This window comes from Schistocerca nitens, chromosome 5 (genome assembly GCF_023898315.1).
Source record: "Schistocerca nitens isolate TAMUIC-IGC-003100 chromosome 5, iqSchNite1.1, whole genome shotgun sequence".
Classification (NCBI taxonomy): Eukaryota; Metazoa; Arthropoda; class Insecta; order Orthoptera; family Acrididae; genus Schistocerca; species Schistocerca nitens.
In genome coordinates this window covers 501,474,910-501,498,699 of record NC_064618.1, presented here as the reverse complement: position 1 = coordinate 501,498,699, position 23,790 = coordinate 501,474,910, and the positions used below count along the sequence as shown (strand labels likewise).

The 23,790-nt window shown below is 38.8% G+C and overlaps 1 protein-coding gene across 1 annotated transcript in view; it reads right to left on the bottom strand.

Moving 5' to 3' along the window:
* LOC126259877 (structural maintenance of chromosomes protein 5) overlaps positions 1–23,790 on the bottom strand; it is a 150,744-nt gene that overhangs the window by 27,975 nt on the left and 98,979 nt on the right. The window contains exons 10-12 of the mRNA XM_049956938.1: positions 21,625–21,779; positions 19,308–19,522; positions 2,250–2,413 (exon numbers count right to left, since the gene is read on the bottom strand). Of these exons, the coding sequence (XP_049812895.1) occupies positions 2,250–2,413; positions 19,308–19,522; positions 21,625–21,779 (534 nt within the window). The remainder of the gene's footprint in view (positions 1–2,249; positions 2,414–19,307; positions 19,523–21,624; positions 21,780–23,790) is intronic.

The following is a 23,790-nucleotide window of genomic DNA, read 5'->3' as shown; positions in this document are numbered from 1 at the left end:
TCTCTTATTTTATGAAAATTAAGAAGTTTTTATCGCTGGTTTCGAAATAGTTCACTGAGATATATATGTGTAACAGGTGTTTAAACAGATTGAACCATTAACCAAATATGCATGAGAAAATGTAAGGGGCAATCAAAAAGTTTCCATCTGAAGGCTGTACAGCTGAGAATTATTATGCCAATCAGGCAGAACTGCCATGAGGACTGAGGCAATCATCTCACCAACACACCAAGTTGAAGATACCCAGTTTGGTAAAACAATGTGTCCCATTGCATGAAGAAGTCCGTAACTATATGCCACATCCTGCTCCGACTGGAATCATCGACCCTTCAAAGCCTTTTTTAAGGGATCGAAGGTGCAATTAATGGCATGAAGGGAGATCAGGACTGTAGGGTGGGTGCTGAAGTGTCTTCCACATGAGTTGGCATAACTTCTGTGTTATGACTTATGCGATGCGAGGACGTGTTGTTATAAAGCAGCACAAAATGACGTGCCCACTCAAGAGTTAATAAGAATTCACAAATTCACCACTGTAATTTTATGTTTTCTAGTATCTTATACATACATACAATTAGCTTTAAATTTGAATAGTGGTCAGTACTTAAGTGCCAAACTTGGATTCAGCAGTGTGTGTCAGTACAGAAATTATTTAGTGGCACTGCATTCGTCGTCTTCAGTTGGTTGGTTATCTTTGTTCTTTCCTTCGTGGGGGACCACAGTCATATAGAATTTTTTGGAAGCAATTTCCACCATGTGACTGTTAGTTGTCCATTGATTGCACACAATCATGATTTCAGCTTTGTAGCCATTCTCAAGTGCATGTTGAAATGTTAAAAAGCATCTGACCTATCCGAGACAGGTCATCATCGAAAATACATATTTCTGGTCTTATAGACCAGTTGTCATATTACAAGATATGAGTACATATCCAAAATACAAAATATAGCTGACATTGTGCACCATGCGAAACCATTAACATGCAGCATGGGGTACTTAACAGCTAACATATTTCTGTGACATGCATCCGTCACTTCTTTTCATCAACTGTTGATGAACAGAAGTGATGAATTCAAAAATGGTTTGAGGATCAATTCTGTATTAAATGTATAGGCTTCAAAGTGATAGTGCAGGACTGATCCCTCTAACAATACTGAGTCAAGACAACAAATTAGGTAGTGCATTCTCTGCACCAATAGTAGCCAATAAAACTGCTAGTATGCTTGTACTACCTTGAGCAGTGCTCGCTCACTGAATCCCTGATCTAATTCACTGGAGAAAATAACCTAAAACCCACATACAATGTAGCCAGTGTGGCAAATCTGCATTTGTTACCTACTTCCATGCTTTATGATACACTAGTCAGTGCAAGTTGAAAGCCAGACAACTCATTTATTGCTTTATACTAAGCCAGACTTTAATTCCTATGATTAAGTTGCACTTTTCCATATGTGATGTCTCCAATGGGTCACACATATTGTAACATGACACGTGTTAACTCCTAGTAGGTATATTCTTCTTTATATCCCACAATGTGAAGTCCATGATGGACTTAGTGCCCAGTGACAATTATGATGCGTGCGTGAGTTATTGTTGTGTGAATGTGTGTGAGTTTTCTATTTCTGAAGAAGTACTTCATCCGAAAGCTCACTGTTTTTCAATGTGCCTGTATGCAACTTTGTGTCACTCCTATGCCGTGAGTAGTTTTCTTACATTTTTCTCTTGTATTTCTAAGGCAGGTAGCTTTAACTCTAAATGTCAACCACAGACACACTTCAGTTCCTTATTCTGTAACAGAGGTCTTTACTTGAAACTGCAGTAATCTCAGTAAATTGAAAGTAGTTTTCATTTCAATGAAAATCATCCCATCACAAAAAGTATTACATGTAAGACTTAACTTCAGTGGTATGAGACAGCCTACAAACTACGGCAGCTGAAATATGGTAAAGATCTTACACTTAAGATGTCACTTGGTATCATATAGCTACATCACAACATGAGAAGAAAGGCAGTGAGAGAGAGATAATTCAAGGTGGACAAAATCTAACAGAACAAGAGATCCAGATTATGTGCATATTGATAATCTACTGTTACCTTGAAATACACTATTTATATGGCCACTGTCATATGAGCATTGTATGGTATCTATCAAATTCTATAATTTGTAACCAAACAAGTGCATAAAACAAATGCTGGCAGAAGATACCAACAGTCAATTATGTGATCTTCCAATTGCAGTATGCCACACTCACCTGAGAAAAACAATCTTATACTTGCAGGCACCTTCTCAAATGTTGCATCAGTTTGTTTCGTTCCAACTGGGATATTATGTAGGCCATATGTTCTTAGAAGGTATTTAAGGATGGCTTCTGGTGCTTCAATTACATCAGAAATATAAGTTTTGAAGCCAAACTCCCTAAAACATTTAAGGAAATTGCTTTCACTGAATGTAGTTAGATAAAGAAAAAATTAGTAAAAGTGTAAAATAAACACACATCAATAAATACCAGAAAATAAATTTCATGTTTCAAAACATGAAAACCAAAGGCAAAAGAAACAACTGTCACACTGAAGACAAGCAATATTACCTACCTCAAATATGAATGTCTAAAAACCATGTCATATTTGCATGCTTTTCTATTCCATGGTTTTGTTTTAAAATTCAAACTAGAATTAATAACACGTTCATAGAGTTTACATCTACATACATACATACATACATACATACATACTCCACAAGCCACCATATGGCATAAGAAATCATGTATCACTAGTAGTCATTTCCTTTCCTACTCTACCTGCAAATGAAACAAGGAGAAAATAACTGTCAATATGCCTCCGTAAGAGCCCAAATTTTTCCTATCTTCTCTTTGTGATCCTTAAGCAAATGTATTTTGGTGGCAGCAGAATCATTCTGCAGTCTAATGCAAATGCCTGTTCTCCAAACTTTCTCCACAGTGTTTTGCGAAAAGATCATCATCATCATACTTCCAGGGATTCTCATTTGAGTTCACAAAGCAACTTTTAACACTCACTTGCTGATCACATTTACTGATAACAAGTCTAGCAGCATATTTCTGATCTGCTTTGATGCTTTACTTTACTCTGACCTTGAACAGTACCCAGGAAAGGGACACGCAGGTGTTCTATAAACAGTCTCCTTTGCAGGTGAGCTGCAATTTCCTGAAACTTTTCCAGTAAACCAAAGTCAACCAGACAGCTTCCCTACTATAGTTCTTGCCTCCTCGTCCCATTTTATATTGTTTTGCAACATAGGCCCAGACATTTAGTCAACGTGTCTTTGTCGAGTAGCATAATAATAATACTGTATTCATACATTTCCTACTTAATTCTGTTAACTTACATTTTTCTACAATTAGAGTGAGTTGCAATTCATCACACCAAATGGAAATTCTGTCTAAGTCAACCTGTATGCTTCTACAGCCACTCAACAATGATATTTTCCACTACATTGCAGTGTCATCAGCAAACAGTCAGAGATTGCTGCTCACACTATCCATCAGATCATGTCTGTATACAGAGAACAAGATCAATTCTCTAGGGAACTGATGATACCTGTTGTTTCTGATGAAAAAATGGAAATGTCGTGTGGCTAGGGCCTCCCGTCGGGTAGACCGTTCGCCTGGTGCAGGTCTTTCGATTTGACGCCACTTCGGCGACCTGCGCGTCGATGGGGATGAAATGATGATGATTAGGACAACACAACATCCAGTCCCTGAGCGGAGAAAATTTCCGAACCAGCCGGGAATCGAACCCGGGCCCTTAGGATTGACAGTCTGTCACGCTGACCACTCAGCTACCGGGGCGGACTGTTTCTGATGAACAATCACCATCAACAACAATGTGCTGGGTTCTATTACTTGAAAGTCTTTGAGCCACTTGCATGTCTGGGAACTTATACTAAGACCTCTTCTGTCACAAGGGAATTTATAATATTCAAACTTAAGACATGTTCAAGAATTCTGCTGCATACCAATGTCAAGGATGTGGGTCTATAATTTTCAGGTCTGTTCTCTTACCCTTCTGCACTTTTTCCCGTCACTTGGGACTTTGCAATGGGCTACAGATTTGTGGTAAATCCAAGCTAAGTAAGGGACCAATGCCATATTAGAGCATACTCAAATCAGGATTCCTTTTGGACGTAGCAATTTATTTCATTTCAACTCTTTCAATTGTTTCACAATGCCTGAGATGCCTATTTCTATGTCCTCTATATGGGAGTCTGTGCAACGCTGAAACAACAGTATCTCTGTACGGTCCTCCTGCATGAACAATTTTTTAAATGTGAAATTTCTATTGCCACACCAGACTGGTTGATGAGTGAGTAGGTAGAAGCATTTGACCCATTTAGTGATTTTACACTGGACCGGAATCTATATAGAACCATCAATCTTTCTATGGACGTGCAAATTTCTACTAACTTTTGCTTCTTCACATTTTTACATGCTCTTTTGATCCAAGGGTGCAACAATCTCTGCTTCTTCAGCAATTTCTAAATTTTGTTATCAAACCACTGTAAGCTTTTTTCCACTCTTAGTCTAGTTGCTCGGAACATATTTATTCAAAACGCGATTTACAATCAGTTTAAAGTTTGTCCACAATTCCTCTATGTCCATTCATTGTCTACATAGGATGCTAACAACTGCTTGTCTACTTAGCATTCTAATAACTGCTTATCTGTCCTTTCCAGCAAAAGTACTCATCTAAACTTCTTGATAGATTCATTAACTTTTGTAACCATCATCACAATGATAATTAATCCCTGTCCCTATAGTGGCATTGTCAATAAAGTCACACTTGTTCGTAGCTACAAGGTCTAAAATATTTTCACATTCTTCTGGTTGTCAATCTTGCTGCTCAAGACAGTGTTCAGAAGTACTTCACAAGACTGTTTGTCTGTATCACTTACAATAACTCCATAATCGCAGTTTATACTTAGTAGGTTCAAGTTGTCTCCAATTAATACTGCATGATTAGGGTATTTCCACACTACTGAGCACAGACCACCTCCAAACAATTCTGCAACTTTTATGGTGGAATAGGGTGACTGGTGAAAACATCTGATGACTGATTTGAGTTCACTCCAGCCGGTTACTAAGGTCTAGTTTACTTCACAGCTGGGCTCAATTTCAACAAGTCTGATGTTAGCTCTGTCACAGTCCACCGCCTGTAATGTTTTAGAAGTCTGCCCAAACTACAACATCCAGTAATCTGTAATCCAACCCCATGATATACGAACATGGTTTCACCTTGGTTTTGCCACATGTTGAAGACACTCGTCACAGCACTCCTCGAACACTCAACGAGTCATGCAGTTTCCGAAAATGTTGTGTCCAGGCTCCAGGCCATCACAATCTGCCCTCAGTAGACTCATATAGATTCTGCAGCTCCCCCATTCTACAGACAGACAGCATGCTCACTAATACTACGTGCCCCATGTGCATGTCTGACTAGCAGTCACTCCTCACCAACTGATGCCACTATCACCTGGACGGGTTTATATCGACAGTAGGTCAGTGGTGATAATGTTCTGGCTTATCGGCATGTTAGACAGTATATGAACTTGTCATTGTGTACATACGAGTAACATGCTGCAACAATAACTGTCGACTTCCTTCTTGCCCTGTCCTATTGAACTGCCATTTCCTCAGAAAGAGTTTCCTGCTTCATTCCTCAGTAGCCAATTTCCTTCAGATCTTAATTCTTTTACTGAATAACGGAATTCTTATTTACGAATGCTAGCACTAATAGCCTTTTTGCATGTGCTTCTATCTGTTGCTGTCAATGTTACTGGTGTTGACGATGCTGATGCTAATGCTTATTGATAAGTGGAAGTTTTGTTCAGTCTTTGTTTAACTGACCGTGAAAAAGCTTTTGGTTTTTCCCACAGCGAAGTGCCCAATGAGAACAGATGATCATAGTGTAACAGGAGTTGACAACTTCGTCCAAAACAATGCTAGGTTTCTTGTAGAAGCTTTACTAATTTGGTTCAATAGACAACATAATATCATCAATGAATAACTGGTGTGGTTTTTAATGACTATCCTCAATTCTGAAAAAAAAGCTACACCACTTACTGTACTGCTATAACAATCAATATGACCATTCTGTGTTCCACACTGAAAATTCACCTGATGATATATTATACCAATTCTTAAATGTGTCTTAATGCTTTTAACAGAAAATACAAAGTGAAAATATTAATTTCCTATGACCTGTGTCTTTAGGATCCTTGTAATTTATTAGACAGCCATTGTCATATATCTACATGCCAGCTATGGATTAATGGCTGAAGTAAAATTGAATTATTTCTAGATTCAACGAGCCTATGGTCTCTTTTAGAAGGGTGATAGAATAGTATTGCATCATGGGTGCCATGTGAGTTGTTCAATAGGGTCATCAAGTGAATAGAAAAAAAAATCAACAATAATCCATAAAAATTCTGAAGTAAATAAAGTGTAATGATACTATTCCATGGTCTACAAGCAGTGTTATTTCCAACTGCTTTCTAGCACCTCCAAACTCTTCTCCTTTCCTATTTCCCTCAGCTTCTTTTCTCCACATACTTAATTTTGATGCCTCCTTTGTGCCCTACATTATGCTTGTGTATACTTGAGTTAATTAACCCAAATTCATGTCATTCTCAGTCTACATGTGCCACTTCTATAAGAATTAGGTCTCACATTATACTATGTAAAGAGAGCACTTATACACTGAGGTGACACTTCATGGGATAGTGAAATGCACATATACAGATGGCAGTACTATAGCATATATGAAGTATAAAAGGTCAGTGCATTGGTGGATCTGTCATTGGTACTCAAGTGATTCATGCTAAGATTTCCAATGTGTGGAGTTAATAGACTTTGAATGCGAAGTGATAGTTGGAGTTAGACATTGTACTTCAGGTGTCATTAAGGAATTCAATGTTCCGCGATCTGTAGTGTCAAGAGTGTGCTGCGAATACCAAATTGCAAGCATTACCTCTAATCACAGAAAATGAAGGGGTCAGCCTTCACTTAACGACAGAGTAACAGTGTTTGCATAGAGTTTTCAATGCTAACAGCCAAGTGACACTGCACGAAATAACCACAGAAATCAATGTGGGACATATGTCAATCATATCTGTTAGGACAGAGCAGCAAACTTTGGCGTTAATGGACTATGGCAGCAGTTGACCAATGTGAGTGCCTCTGCTAACAGCACATTGTCTGCAGTGCATCATCTGGCCTCATGACCATACCAGTTGGACCCCTGATGACTGAAAAACTGTGAGCTGGTCAGATGAATCTTCAATTTCAGTTGGTAAAAGCTGATGGTAGGATTCAAGTGTGGCACAGACCCCATGAAGCCACGGACCCAAATTGTCAACAAGGCACTGTGCAAGCTTTCGGTGGCTCCATAATGGTGTGGGCTGCGTTTACATGGAATGGACTGTGTCCCCTGATCCAACCGAACTGATCATTGGCTGTAAATGGCTTTGTTCAGCTACTTGGAGACCATTTGTAGCCATTCATGGACTTCACAATCCCTAACAAAAATGGAATTTTTATGGATGACAATGTGCCATGCCAGAACATTGTGGACAATATGAGCAAATTATTTAGTAATCCATGTTGCCCAACATGAAACCCATCCAACATTTATAGGACATAATCGAGAGATCAATTCATGCACAAAATGCTGCACCATCAATACTTTCGCAATTACAGATGGCTACAGAAGCAGCATGGCACAATATTTCTGAAGGGGGACTTCCAATGACTAGTTGAGTTGCTGTGCATTTTTCATTTCTAAATGTGCTTTTATAACATTTGGTGACATTAAACCACATTTTTGAAACGCTTGCGATAACTTCTGTACTTCATTTGTAATCAATGAGCAAGTGTGTGATAGTAAAATGAACTAAGGAAACCTACACTTGCATTCTACAAATATAAGTAAAACTTTGGAACAGCATCATGATTAATTTGTGGGAATGTGAACATACATTCCTTGTCGAAACTTTCGCCTTTAAAAATTTGAGTATTTCTGTATAAACAGATATTGCAGATCACTTGACATTCCCTTAAGGACTGTGTTCAGCGGCAGCAGGTTATAATATGTGCGTACTGACAGGTTACAGTGCAGTGATTCATTTCTCACAGTCATCAGTGACCACGTGGTGCTCAGGAGGCCTGTCTGTGCACCCTCTGTCCTGACTCTGCAGGCACTACCTTGTTGAGTTTAGAAGCAAACAGATTTTGCAACATTCATCTTAGGATACAACTGTGCCCCACTGACGAATACATATTCTTGTTGAACAGCTTCAGTAACTAGAAGGGGGTTACAATGTGGGCCTGTGGGAATCAGGATGGATGTATTGACGAATTGCTGCACATGTTGGCCGCAAGGTATTATTGGTGTGTTGCTGTTTTCAGCAGTGGTCTGTGGAACATTCCCACAACTGTAGAATAGGTTGTGGACATCTACATAGTACAGACGCATGTGAAGATCAATGCATTGTCCAAGCAGGGATGAAATCCAGCCAAATGCTGAACCTCCTGTGTCATCAGGGACCATTGGGAACAGCCTGCTTGGAGCAGGATTAAAGATACGGATGCCTCTGGATAGGATACCACTGACGCCATGATACTGCCAAGTATGGCTACCCTGCTGTTGTGAAAGAGTTGACTGGAGAGTGGAATGGCACTCTGTTGTTTTTAGTGATGAGAGTAGGTTCTGTATGTAAGCCAGTGATGGATGTACACGTGTATGGTGTAGACCTTGTGGGCTGCCTATTCCAGGGTACACTCAGCCACAATACACATCCCACTCCAGGATTAATGGTGTGGGGAGCCCTCAGTTACAACTATCGTGCTTCTGCAGGCTAAAGTAGCCAGTGCCCACAACACTACACTGACTTTAAACCTGTGCTACTGCATTTCTTCAACAGAAATGGTGATGTGATTTTTCAGCAGACATTGCACATTCACATACAACTGCTGCAAAGCAACATGCTCTTCGTAGTGTACAACAACTGTTCTGGCCAGGAAAATCACCAGACCTCTCACCAGTTTAACAAATGAATACATATGGGACATGATAAAGCGTAAAATTATTTTTTTTCTAGAACCTGCTTGAACCACTGCCAAACTGCAACAAACGGCACAAGATGGTTGGGACAATCTATTACAGGTTACCATTCAGCATCTTTATGATCATTTGCATTCGAGAAGAACATCTGTGTTGACACTGTACGTATACTTAGGCGACTGTTTGGGCACCATTTACTGACATGTTTCATTTGGTCTGAATGTGTTATCATATACTCCTACGACGATTAACTTTGTGTCACCTCACATGCCAATAAAATGACCTTCCATTGACAGCAACAACAGACTTCTGCTAGTTGATGAAAAACATACATGCTTTGTATTTATCTCTATCATCATCAAAATGTCCCCCTTGTTCCCTTTATATTAATAAATTCCAACAGATCTCCTACCATCATGTCATCTAGAACTCCTATACCAAATCTTCTAGATCTCATATAATCACATTTTCTTTCTTATTTTTGTAACTTTCAGAAATTATATGTGCCATAATCTTTCTGGGATGTGAAATAATTCTGATGATCCTGTAATCATTACACTTCTTCGCCCGTGAAGTGTAGACAAAGCATTAAATCCACTGGCTATTAATTCCTTCAACAGTACCAGCAGCCTCTTTTGAATTTTTTAATGGCTTTTATCACTTCCTTCCATTACATTTCATGTCCTTCACTGTCATCATTTATTGACTCTCTTGCTTCTATTAACTTTCCATGTAGCTTATTCTGTTTGTTATGAAGATCAATGATGTATTTTACCCAGATTTTTAGAGCTTTTTGCCTGTCAGTAACTAACTGGCCTTTTAAATTTATGACATTATAACTACATGTTGTTTTCTCTGGTACATCAGGTCATACTTTTCATATTTCTGAAGTTTTATTATTTCTTCCTATACTTAATGTACATACTGTCTCCTCACTCTGTCAGTTTCCCTTTTCAATTCGTTGTTTGACCTCCTGTATTCCTTATATTCCTGTTCTTTAACTTCCTGCCACCTTCTGAATCATTACTACTTGTATTACCTATGATTACTTGCTATCACATTTAACCTTCCCAGTATCCTTGGCAAGTGTATCTAATAGAACTTTCTTAATTCTTCTACAAAACATTTCTTCAGTACCCTCAAGTCTGCTTATTTTCTTAAACCTGGTTTCTACCCTTTCCTACACTTCCTTGTATTTCTTGGTTTCTTTAAATGTTGTTGTGGCTTCTTTTCACCCAGATTGTGGCTGCATTAATTCCTTATGCTGATATGATATTGTGGTTTGATATAATATCTATTCCTGCTTCACATACTGTATGCTGTTCCTGATGTTGGATCACTATTTAATTAATCAGGTAGCTCTACAAACACCAGGCATTTTTCCATGCATAGAGTTTTGTTTCTCTCTTTTTGAACCAAGTACTCACCATCACAGATCATTTTTTCTACATATACAGGGTGGTCCATTGATAGTGATTGGGCCAAATACCCCACAAAATAAGCATGAAACGAAAAAACTACAAAGAACAAAACTCGTCTAGGTTGAAGGGGGAAACCAGATGGCGCTATGGTTGGCCCGTTAGATGGTGCTGCCGTAGGTCAAACGGATATCAACTGCATTGTTTCAAAATAGGAACCCCCATTTTTTATTACATGTTCCTGTAGTACGTAAAAAAATATAAATGTTTTAGTTTGACCACTTTTTCCGCTTTGTGATACAAATGTTAAAAAGTACGTGGTATCACGTAACATCCCGCCAGTGCGCACTGTATTTGCTTCGTGATACATTACCCGTGTTAAAATGGACCGTTTACCAATTGCGGAAAAGATCGATATCGTGTTGATGTATGGCTATTGTGATCAAAATGCCCAACGGGCGTGTGCTATGTACGCTGCTTGGTATCCTGGATGACATCATCATCCAAGTGTCCGGACCATTCGCCGGATAGTTACATTATTTAAGGAAACAGGACATGTTCAGCCATATGTGAAACGTCAAGCACGACCTGCAACAAATGATGATGCCCAAGTAGCTGTTTTAGCTGCTGTTGCAGCTAATCCACACATCTGTAGCAGACAAACTGCACGAGAATTGGGAATCTCAAAAACGTCAGTGTTGAGAAAGCTACATCAACATCAATTGCACCTGTACCATATTTCTATGCACCAGGAATTGCATGACGATGACTTTGAACATCGTGTACAGTTCTGCCACTCGGCACAAGAGAAATTACGGGCCGCCAACAGATTTTCTTGCACGTGTTCTGTTTAGCAACGAAGCGTCATTCACCAACAGCGGTAACGTAAACCGGCAAAATATGCACTATTGGGCAATATAAAATCCACGATGACTGCGACAAGTGGAACATCAGCGACCATGGTGGGTTAATGTATGGTGCGGCATTATGGGAGGAAGGATAATTGGCCCCCATTTTATCGATGGCAATCTAAATGGTGCAATGTATGCTGATTTCCTACGTAATGTTCTACCGATGTTATTACAAGATATTTCACTGCATGACAGAATGCAGAATGTCCAGCACATAGCTCGCGTGCGGTTGAAGCGGTATTGAATAGCATATTTCGTGACAGGTGGATTGGTCGTCGAAGCACCATGCCATGGCCCGCACGTTCACCGGATCTGACGTCCCCGGATTTCTTTCTGTGGAGAAAGTTGAAGGATATTTGCTATCGTGATCCACCGACAATGCCTGACAGCATGCGTCAGCGCATTGTCAATGCATGTGCGAACATTACGGAAGGCGAACTACTCGCTGTTGAGAGGAATGTCGTTACATGTATTGCCAAATGAATTGAGGTTGACGGATATCATTTTGAGCATTTATTGCATTAATGTGTATTTACAGGTAACCACGCTGTAACAGCATGCGTTCTCAGAAATGATAAGTTCACAAAGGTACATATATGACATTGGAACAGCCGAAATAAAATGTTCAAACGTACCTACATTCTGTATTTTAATTTAAAAACCTACCTGTTACCAACTGTTCGTCTAAAATTGTGAGCCATATGTTTGTGACTATTACAGCGCCATCTATCACAAAGCGAGAAAAGTGGTCCAACTAAAACATTCATATTTCTTTACGTACTACACGAATATGTAATAAAAAATGGGAGTTTCTATTTTAAAAAACACAGTTGATATCCGTTTAACCTATGGCAGCACCATCTAGCGGGCCAACCATAGCGCCCTCTGGTTTCCCCCTTCAAGCTACACAAGTTTCGTTCTTCATAGTTTTTTTGTTTGACGCTTATTTCGTGAGATATTTGGCCTGGTCATGACCCATGGCCAACCCTGTATCTATGAGAATTCTACTTTTTTCACTTCTTTTGCATAATCCAAGTGTCACATCATTTTATTTACCATTCCTTCCCCTGCCCCATAGTTGAAATGTCCCATCACTGTAGCACTGACTGCCCCCTTCTGCTTGTTGGAAATGAATGTCACTTATTTCTCCTTATATTGCCTCCATTAAATGCTGTTTTCGATTTTCCTTAGCATCATGGCAATTACTCTTTCAGCTGTCTGATCTCCTGAGTAGTAAAACACTGAGTACTTTCCTGCTGTCATGTCTCCCTGTTCTTATCTATTATATTTCACTCAGACTAATTACACTTGGATCATATTTTCACACAATCACTTTTAACATTTCTAATTTTCCTGCTTGTTACAAATAGCCTTACATTCACGTTAATGTGTTAAAATTAAAATAACATTTTTATTCTTTCTGGTGTCCTCGCCCCCCCCCCCTCCCCCCCCCAAAGTAGTTCCCACGCAAAAGATCTGAATGTGGAACTATCTGACCTCTGAACTATGTTACCCAGAAGAAAATATTTTAAAAAATCTGCAATCTAGAGTCTAAAGGCACTTAACAGAAGCAAGCCCTTATCTTGTAATTCTTCTTGATCTCACCACCATAAGCTGCAATGTGTACTGGCTGCTCCCTATCACTAGCACATATAATATGATATGTTATCTTCATGGCTTTGCACATACCTCTCTGGTACTTTTAGAGGTGTAAGAAGTGGGATTTCATCTCTTCCAGTAATGGAACTGGAAACTTAAAACTGGCCGAGAGGGGGGGGGGGGGGGGCCAAAACTATGAGTGCGGTGTATAATCGAGTTCCTAGAGGTCATCAATTTAAATACACGATCTTCAGATCTACCACTAAATTAATTTGACTTTGTTTTTAATTAGTACCAATGTCTGTATATCTACTAGCCAAACCATTTGCCAGGTATACCACCACACGCAGTCCTTACCATCATCCACTCGTATGTTCACCTTGTGGCAATGGTTTAAAGAGGGTTACAGATGTGCATATCACAGCCAGGGACTATTTCTCACATGTGGATAACAAAAATGTGTCACATTAACATAGAGGCATGGTAACCAAAGACACACTAGACTTTTCTTTTTAATTTGGTGTACTTTGAGATGGAAACAGTCTGCAAGGTACAACTGCCAGCAAATGTGACTAGAAACCTCAAAAATACTATAATCTTTGTCAGAAGTTTGCTTATTATTGGTGGCCTCAATTAAAAGGCCTTTTAGATTTACAGAGAGCATTAAAAGGAAAGAACAGAGCTCTAACTAACAATTTTACTCTTTTAGCAATTCTTGTTTGAGCAATGCATTACAAAATATGACATTCCTCTATAATGAAACCCTATTCACTTCAAGGTACAAATTTCTCTCGAGTATGTATGAATGGTAGGTTCTGTACATATCATTTTCAAGGAATTACTGTGAATGAACACAGATCCTTTTGGTGTGTATATAATGTGTACCAGTCTTGTAAGCATCTTTATTTTCATAGCAGCGGCATTCATCCCTGACAAAAGAGCTCAGGGCACGGTAAATCTGTAGTGCAAGCTGTGAGATTCCTCAGGCACTGGTACTTTAGTGCCGTACTTCCACATATGCTTTTGACTACTACTATATAAATTCATTTGTGATAGTATTGTCAAGAGTTAAATATACTTGTGCAAAGTTAACTCAATGTTTAATGCTACCCTGAATGTGTGAACCCTTCAAGTTAATGTATACAGGTTGTAATTTGATGGTGCATCAGGAACACACACACTACTTTCTTTTACAATTTTAGTTACCTTATTCTTTGTCAACATATAAAAATAGCTTGTTAAAAAAACAAATTCCTTGATTCTTTCTAAAAAATTCCCCTGCCATTAGGAAACATGATGGTCACAAAGGAGTGAACATAGTCTGGAACCACTGTAAACTACTCCTAGGCCATCATGGTACCTTACAAGAGCTCCACTGGATGCAAGGATCCCCATGTGAATGTTCCCCAGAGCATAATGGAGCCAGCTTGTCTCCAACCCACAGAACAGGTGTCAAGGAGGTGTTTCCCTGGAAGACAACAGATTCCATCCCATCAAAATGATGATGAAGGTATCAGGATTCATCAAAACATGCAACATTCTGCCACTGCGCGAATCTCCAGTACTGATATTCACGTGCCAATTTCAGTCATAGTTGCTGATGTCATGGTGTTAACACTGTCACATGCACATGTCATCAGCCATGGAGGTCTATTGTTAGGAACATTCAGTGCACTGTGTGTTCACACACACTTTTAGACTGCCCAGCATTAAGATCAGATGTTAGTTCTGCCACAGTTCACCAGCTGTCCTGCTTCACCTGACTGCCCAGACTATGGCATCCGACATCGATAATGAGGTGTGGCCGCCCAACCCCCTGATGTCTGGATGTGGTTTCGTTTTGGTTTCACCACATGTTGAAGACACTCTCCACAGCACACCTCAAACACATGACAAGCCCAAAATGCTCGTGCCAAGCCTCCGGGCCAATCACAATCTGCCCTTGGTCAAACCCAGATAGATTGCACACTTACCCCATTCAGCATGCTCACAGCACCATGTTTTGTGTGTCTGACTAGCAGTCATTCCTCGCCAGGTGATACTGTCCTGGACGAGTTTCTTGCTGATCACTGTATGTGTACAAGCCTCTTCGAACAAGAGTATCAGCAAATTGGGAGAAAATAAGTAAAACTGTCTCTCTGAATTTGAAAACGGTTTAGAGTACAAATAAATGATAAATAAATTTGTTTATTTGTTGTGAGTTTTGATCCCATAAATAAACTTTTGCCATCACATACTACGTATTCTATTTTTAATTACGAGGAATTCTCAGTCTTGAAAGAGGAAGGAGTTGTAGTGTAAGACAGATCTTGAAGGCTTACAAATGGGAGGCATGGAGGCAGGGAAGGGATGGACAGATGTGGGGTGGAGGTTCCTCACCAGATTTGAGAATGTGTTGTAAGGACAATTCTCATCTACAAAATTTAGTAAAGCTAATATTCTGCTGGAGAATCCAAGCAGCACAGGTGGTGAGACAGCCACTGGAATCAAGTATGTGTTGCCACTAGTGATCAATGACAGGCTTGGCCATAGTTTGGTGAAGGACATTTATTAAGGTGGACAGCTGGTAGGTACTTACGCCCATGTACAAGGCCTTAAAGAAGTTACAGTAAAGTCAGTAAATGACACAACTGCTATCCCCCACCCCGATAACAGCATAGTGCAATGTCACAGACTGGGATTAACACACTCTAGCAAATGATGCTTTTGATTAATAAACAATATGAAACACAATGATATTTTATTATGTAGTTATGTACTTGTGGTCATGGCTTAATTTTCATCTTCAATAATCATTATGTGCAATAGTTGAATTAAAATTCGATGTAAGTTTTGTTCAACTCTTAAGAAACAACTTACCATAACAGACTAATCAAAATGTAAACAGTTACCCCATTCCTAGTATTCAGTATTACTTGAAATGCTTTTCTTTGTACCAGATGGCGAAGTTTTAACATTTATGTCAAACATTTAAGGTAATCACAGAAAGCATACTTATTTCTAATGAAGATCTACATATTTGGTAATAATTTATTTTACAAAATTTAGGACAGCTAAACTTAAAATGTAGGACAGCTAAACTTTCCAACTAACAAAACTGTTACTTGCAAACATATTTACATTTCTTCTTCGCATTAATGTAACATGTGAAACTACTTGTATTTAAGTTTTTTCATTAAAATGTATGTATAACTTAAATTTTAATAGTACTGAAGATTATTTGCATTGCTGTAATGGTATTTAAGTGATGGCATCTGCAACTGCATGGCAGTAGTAGAGGTTCATTGTCAGTAGTGGTGGATTTATTAATATGAACAGAAGTGTGAAGTAGTGGTGGTGGTGGTGGTGGTGGTGGTGGTGGTGGTGGTAGTAGATAGTAGTAGTAGTAGTAGTAGTAGCGCTTTTTAATCTGATTTATGTGAATAAACAAAGATCCTTAAAATTAGTTGATTTAAAACTTTTCTAATAAACAAAATCCTCGCAACCAAATAAGAAAATTTCTGAAATATTCATCAAGACTTCTATAGTGATGTCTCAAAATTTTCAGAACCTCCAATTCAAACAGATGAGAACCACGCAAAATCACCATGAGCATTGAGGCAATCATCCCACTGGCACACCAGGTTGAAGATACTTGTTTGGTAAAACACCGTGTCCTGCTGCTTGTACCATGTCCTGCTGCTTGAAGGCTGCTTGAAGAAGTTTGTAACTGCCTGCCACATGTTCTCATCTGATAGGTATCATCTACCCTTCAAGGCCTTTTTTAAGGGACCAAAGACGTGAAATCGCATGGGGAGAGATCAGGACTATAGGGAGGTACTTGAATGTCTTTCACTTGAGTTATAACTTCTGCATTACAACATTTGCGTTATGGAGATGTGCGTTATCATGAAGCTTCAGCATGCGTTGTCACTGTTTTTTCAGATGTTTCACCTTAACTGCACACTAATTTCTCCAGCATTGTGCAGTACCATTCCCCAGCGATGGAGACACCAGATTAAATGTAATCAAGAAGCCATGGGCCCCAGTCCTCAGAGAGCAGGGTGAGTGTCAGCTTTCCAGCAGATGGCTGGCTCTTTAACTTCTTGGCATGAGGGGGGCACAATGGGTGACACTACTGCATCACTGACACTTTCAACTCCAGTTCCCAGTGGTGGCAGAAGATTTCATCGCCTGCAACAATGCACTCAAGGGTGTTGCCTTCACAATTGAAATCCATCAGATGCTTCATGCAAACAGCCATCCGGTTTGCTTTTTATTTGGCATTCAACACCTGGGGTATCCACTGCCTGCAGAACTTACTCCTTCTGCTGAAGCTGATGTCTAGATCCTTTGCTAGCATGAGTGCTTATGTGCCGGTCTGCCCCAGTCATATCAATTGTCCACTTGTTGCCTGAAATGGATGATGCTAGCCTCCCAGACTGACCAGCATCTTGTGTTGAGTCGTGACCAGCACGGAACTCGGCACATCATTCCACATGCTGTGCCATACACATTCTTCAACCTCTGGCCATCCTTCAGCAGCCAAGAGAAGAATAACAGCATGTTGGTACTGTCTGGATGCATTTGGTAATATCGACACCATAGTTCATGTTCCCATATTTGCCATATGCATGTTGAAAGACACGAATGCTGGTGCTCATATAGCCGCATCAGAGTCATCCTGGTTTGCATACATGCAGTAGCAATTCCTCAGATGGAAACTTTTTGGTCGCCCATTATAGTTATATATTCCCATCCCAAAACTTAATTTATCATTTTGCAAGAACCAGAATATTAAAATACAGAAATATCAAATAATATTTTGGAACTAAAATTTTGATTCAATTTTTGTCTATCGTGAGTAGAAACATTACAGTACAATATGCCCATGACAGGACTGGAACAGGATATGGTGATTTGGTGTATAAGGGAGGTCTTGCATCAGGTACTTCCACAGGTATGTGGCCCCTGTAGTAATGAGTTTCTAGTACACAGCGAAAAGTAGTACACAGGGCTGGTGTAAGAATATTTTACTATACAAACCTTTTATCATTTGTCTCCCCCTGCCACACTATGAACCCTTCCCTTGCACACTTAAATCAGCCCTGCATAAAGATGGACCTCGGTGGGCAATGAAATACCTCTTTGGGAGATGCAGGAAAGGTTTTTGGGAAGAAGGTTTCTCATTTGAGAGCACAATGAATGATACCTTATGTCGACATCCTTAGAAATGGAGCACTAGCTCCACTGGGAAAGAATTGGGTAAGGGAGAAGCTATGCTCAATTTGAAGGGAACTAGTAGTTGTGTGAAGTGATTCAGGTAAACCACAGGAAACCTAAACCATGTCTGTCAGACAGAGATACTAGACCTGTGTGTCAAACAGTGTGCTACCTTGCTTAACACTACACACAAGATGAGCTACAGGTGAACACAGAAATGAACGTAAATTAACACATTCACACTGATGTGTTATGTACCTACTTGAAGGATGAAATGCACCCTCCATGCTTCATGTTTTACAGATATTCCCCTTTTCCACTTGTCATTGTATTAACAATATTGGAGAGGGAAAGTTGCTACTCACCATATAGCGGAGATGCTGAGTCGTGATAGGAACAAGAAAAAGATTCACACAATTATAGCTTTCATCATTGTATTAATATATATCACTCTCTTTGTTCTTTCTGTCCTAGAACCTCCTTGGCCACACAGCCTTTTTCCGCTTTGCACATTTAATATTATTCCTTTACTTTCAATATCTTCAAATTAGCACTTAACTGCTTCCCTAGACCTTATTTCTAGCTTATTTCATTTCACTTTGTTTATTTTCTGTAACTTCCAGTTTTGTTTTCATTATTTATCATTAATAAAAAATAATAGCCAACATCACCCATTGATTTTTTAAAATATAATATAGAATGTCGTCTTGTAATTTGGGTTAGCTGACTGATTCAATTTACGTGAATTTTATCTCATCGGGCTACATATTATTTCTCCTGCATCTCATCTCAAAAGAAACCTATCTTATCCTTGTAACACCACTGACATAACATGTTGGTCTCCAGTATTTCTTGCACTTTCCAGTCGCTTAAAATGTATGCCTTCTTGTCTACTCATGCCTATTAACTTCTAGAGTTTGAAACAATTAAACATTAATTTCACTTTATACATAACAAGTTCCTCTATTTCCCTGTTTCCTTATAATGTCTTCCAGTTCTGTGGGAAAATAAACGATGTCAAATGCTCAGAAAACTCTAAAAGACAGAAGGGCACAAAAAAGGTATAAGTTATTCAGGCACTTACCTCAAGTGCTTGATTGGTATGGTTGATTTATAGTATGAAGATGGTTGATGCATTTCACCAGAATGTAAAAAATTTAGCCTTAAGTTCATTTCATCTCTTAGTATCCTCATTGCATTGTTCATATCATCTTTGTCCTCAAATGTAAAGGCTAGTAAGTCCCTGTTTGAAATGACAGCTTCCACATACTTCGCATAGCTTGGATCTTTCAAATTGGTCTGGGGGAAAAAAAAGAAGGTTACATGATTAACAAAGAGGTAAAGTAGCATACAAGAACACCCTGAAAAATTCAAAAAATCACCCCAGTTCAGTGACGCGTTACCCAACATCCACCTAGCCAATGAATGATGTTCACGATAGTTGGAACTATTTATTAGTTAATCAGTTTGGAATCAAAAGCTGTTTGGAGGTTTTTATCACAGTTTTTGCATGTGAATGGATATGGATGTACACCATATGTCTTCAACGTGAGACAGCAATTACAGTGTTACCACGAGCTGCAGTACCTGCTGTGCATGGCACTTGTTCTGTGCTTTGAAGTGCCAGCTAGGAGAAGTAGGGTACATCACAGAGGAAAGAGCATGTGTGCTGGGCCCATGTTGATGACTTCGCAGCAAACAACAGATGCATAAAGGAATGTGCAGAAAACTAATTATTCTGTTGTTGTATTTCAATCTGTCAGCTTTGCATTTATGTTAAGACTGAGATTCAAGTAATTATTGTAATGTTCCTAGAGTAAGTACTGCTAATCACAAAGAAAGCTGTATAATACTACAAGACTGTATGTCACAGTGACTGGACACGTACCGTATTTATTTATGCAATGCATATTATGATAATTTCTATACTTCCAGGACCTATTGAATAATCTGAAGAATTAGTACCAAGCTTTTTAGTATCTACAGTCATGAAGAAATAACAATATGAACTGAATAATATCAAATAATTACAGCTCACGAACAAAATACTTATCAACATCAGCAAACGTTACATTCCTGTGCCCTAATGAAAGCATTCTGAATAATTATTGCTGGAAGTTAATTAAATTGATAAATAAAATTAATAATAAACAGAAAACAGAATTATTAAAGATGATTCTCATTTTTTAATTGAAGATTTACTGAAAATTATCACAGTTCTCATTGACAAGTGAGTCAAAAGCTGGATATTATGCCAAAGTGCACAATTACAAACACAACAGCTAAAGAAATCTGAGAAGAAATAGTTTGTCAATTAACACTAATTAAATTAGTCAACAATAAATACATTGCACGAGAATTTCATTAAGTCCACGAGTGGAAGATCGATGGCTGAGGAACAGAGGGCTACTACATCTTGTTAACAATTACAATTCAGCAACTAGTAGAATCAATGTCAGCTACTTACCTGCCAACAGCAGCACAATTCACCAAGTACAGCGACGTGGTTCATCATCACTGTCACAACACTGCAGGCCAGATGCGCGCGCTCGCGCTCGCGCACGCGCACACACACACACACACACACACACACACACACACACACACACACACACACACAAAACCACTGTCTCTGGGATTTGCAAGTATAAGAAGGATGATTATTGGTGTTAGACGATATCCTCTATCACACAACATACAGTGACTTGAGCAGTACATACGTAGATGTAGATATCTTCTCATACAGGCATACTCATGAATTTTCTACACAAATAATCGAGTGAGTGCTTCCATGATGTACGAAAACGTTATGAGTAATTATAGCATTAGAGCTGTGACAAAGAGAAAAATTTTATTTCAACTAAATTTAGCCCAAAATTTGTGGGAGTGAGAAGAAAATTAAACCACCCTTAATGTCACTGAGATTTTCAGTTGCCCCGATGAGCTTCTTGAACTGATTATTTGAGATTTTTTATATCAGTTTTATTATTTTTATATCCATAACTCACAAAACAAGCAAACTGCCAGCTATTTAAGGTGAAATAAAGTAGTAATTCTGAATTGTCATTTAGAAGCTGCCAGACAATCAAAGACCTCCACCATCATGTACCACAAAAATACTACCAATCTTTTTCACACACACACACACACACACACAAATAGCAGGAGCCTTTCAATAGTTACCATATGATAGCTTGTGCAGTAAGCATATAAAAGAAAAGCAAAAGAACAGAACATAAAAGCAGCAATGATGGTGATAACATTGTAGTATTAGTAGTAGTATTGTAACAATGTAACAAATGGTACTCAGTAGAAAAAACTGCAAAAATGTTCTGTCAAAACGAAGTAACACTATGATTACTGCATTTGGTATGACTATATATAGATATTGAAACCGGTACCTCTAAGACAATAGGGTCATAAACATTTCCAGAGAAGCGATGTTTATTTTCACGTAGCCACATAGTTCCTCTGTAGACATCAGGATGCCTGTGCTGCAGCAGTGAGAGTCGTTGATTTGCTACATTTCTGAGTCTTTGCAATTCTGAATCCTGTGCTGAAAAAGCAGTGTAACTTCAGTGGACACCTTAATGTTCCAAAAGTGGCAATAATAAAAGTAGCATACTCCTTAACCCTTTGACTACTCCAGACTTGTTAACATGTGCTGATGTGCTGCTGCTACAGTCCCCTGGTGCTCTGAATGAGTTTATGCACAGCTTTGATCCTTCAGTCAGGTGCTATAAACACACACAAGTGCACCCTCTTGCTGCCACCTTTGTGCTCCCGATGTGTTAACAGGGCTAGCCACTCAGGTCTCTGTGTGCTTCAGACGCACTGACACGCAGAGCACTTAGTGGTCAGGCAGAGCAGCCAAATAGCTGCATTTCTGCCCTGAGCACTCAGCAGCTGAGCACTCAGCAGCTTTCCACTGTTCAGCCCATACATGTTTGCTGCTGTGCTCCTATTGGTGTTGCTGTTGTCATCTCATTTTTGACTGAGAAATGGTATCCCATTACGGTTGTACAAAGGAAGAAATCATGAAGGTGGTGACAATCAGTTACACTTAGTGCTTGGTATCACAGGATAAAAGAAACTGGGGTAGAGTATCAAACACCTCTCTATAAAGACCACTACAATAGTGTCGCTGGAGGAAATAGTTGGCAATCTAGTATCATTTCATGTAGCTAAAGTGCATTCTATAAGTTGTAAATAAACAAAAGATTTCACGGAATACAAAATAACTGAACATTTAGTTACTTAACAATTATATCTTATGGCATAACAACAAACAGGTTTCAATTAATGCTGAGTATCCCACACATAATATCACGAATATCATTGTCTGCAATACTGCAATATTTATTTTTGATGAGATATTCAATTATATTAAAAGAAGTATACCTTTCCAGAACGTTACGTCTGTATCTCAACAGATAGTTCTCAGTATTAATCAAAAGGCAATATACACACCTCTTTGCATGCTATCATTTGCAATAAACCTCATTTCAATATCTTGAGCCATTTATGAAATATGACGAGTTATGACCACATAATTCACACTGCACATCGCCAGAATATTGGGCACAAGACACCAACCCTCCCATAGATATAAAACCCCAATATCTTGAGAATACTGATACAAAACACTCTGCTCTCACCTTTACATGCAATTTTGAAATATTAGCTTAATTTCTTACACAGCAATCACTGTCCTAAAATGAACCATACACAAAGTATATGCAATGGGTTTTTACCTCTGCAAAAATCTAAAAATTTTGATCAGTGTTTTATTTAACTGGATGCAGCACAGTAGCTATCACAAATAATAAAAGAAATTCAGTTCTTTATTGAACATAAATACCATACTGTAAGATGTGAAACAATCAATTTTTTTTGCCAAACAGTGTTCTTAAAATCAGATACAAGTAGCAGCAGCCCACATGGCCACTCAACTATGTCACTGACAATTCGATAACAGAATAAACAAATTTTGAGTGAAAAAGTTATTACTGTGGTTCTCAATGACGTCCATGTATTAAAGCAATGATCCTGATAGATTCATATTTTGCTCAAGTTATTACAGTTATGAATGTATGTAGGACATCAGGTTTAAGAAAGAGTGACAACTCACTTAAACGAATCAAAAGCAATACTCTGCTTTTGCCATAGGCTTCTAACATGCTACTAAAAACGCCAGGAAAGTTGTAAATCAACTCCAGGCAAGATGTAAATCTGTTGTTACAGTAACTGTACTTATTTTTCATCGGGAGTGGCGATACCCAGAGTGGCAGATGAAATTGTCACCTCCAGTATTCCAAGAATATTCAGCACAGGGGAGCCGATCCATGCAGCAAAACCAGTATACAGGTAGCAGCCAGAAGGTCTCCCAATGTGGGCAGGGATACAGGGCGACAACAAAGCTACACTCTCCACTGAGTGCAGCGAGCACGTTTACTTGCAGTCAAAGGGTTAATATTTAAATATTGAAATTCTACATCAGCAGCTGCTTTTTAATTTATTTTTTTTTCATGTACCAGAATATATCTATTTAACTATTATTCTTTGAT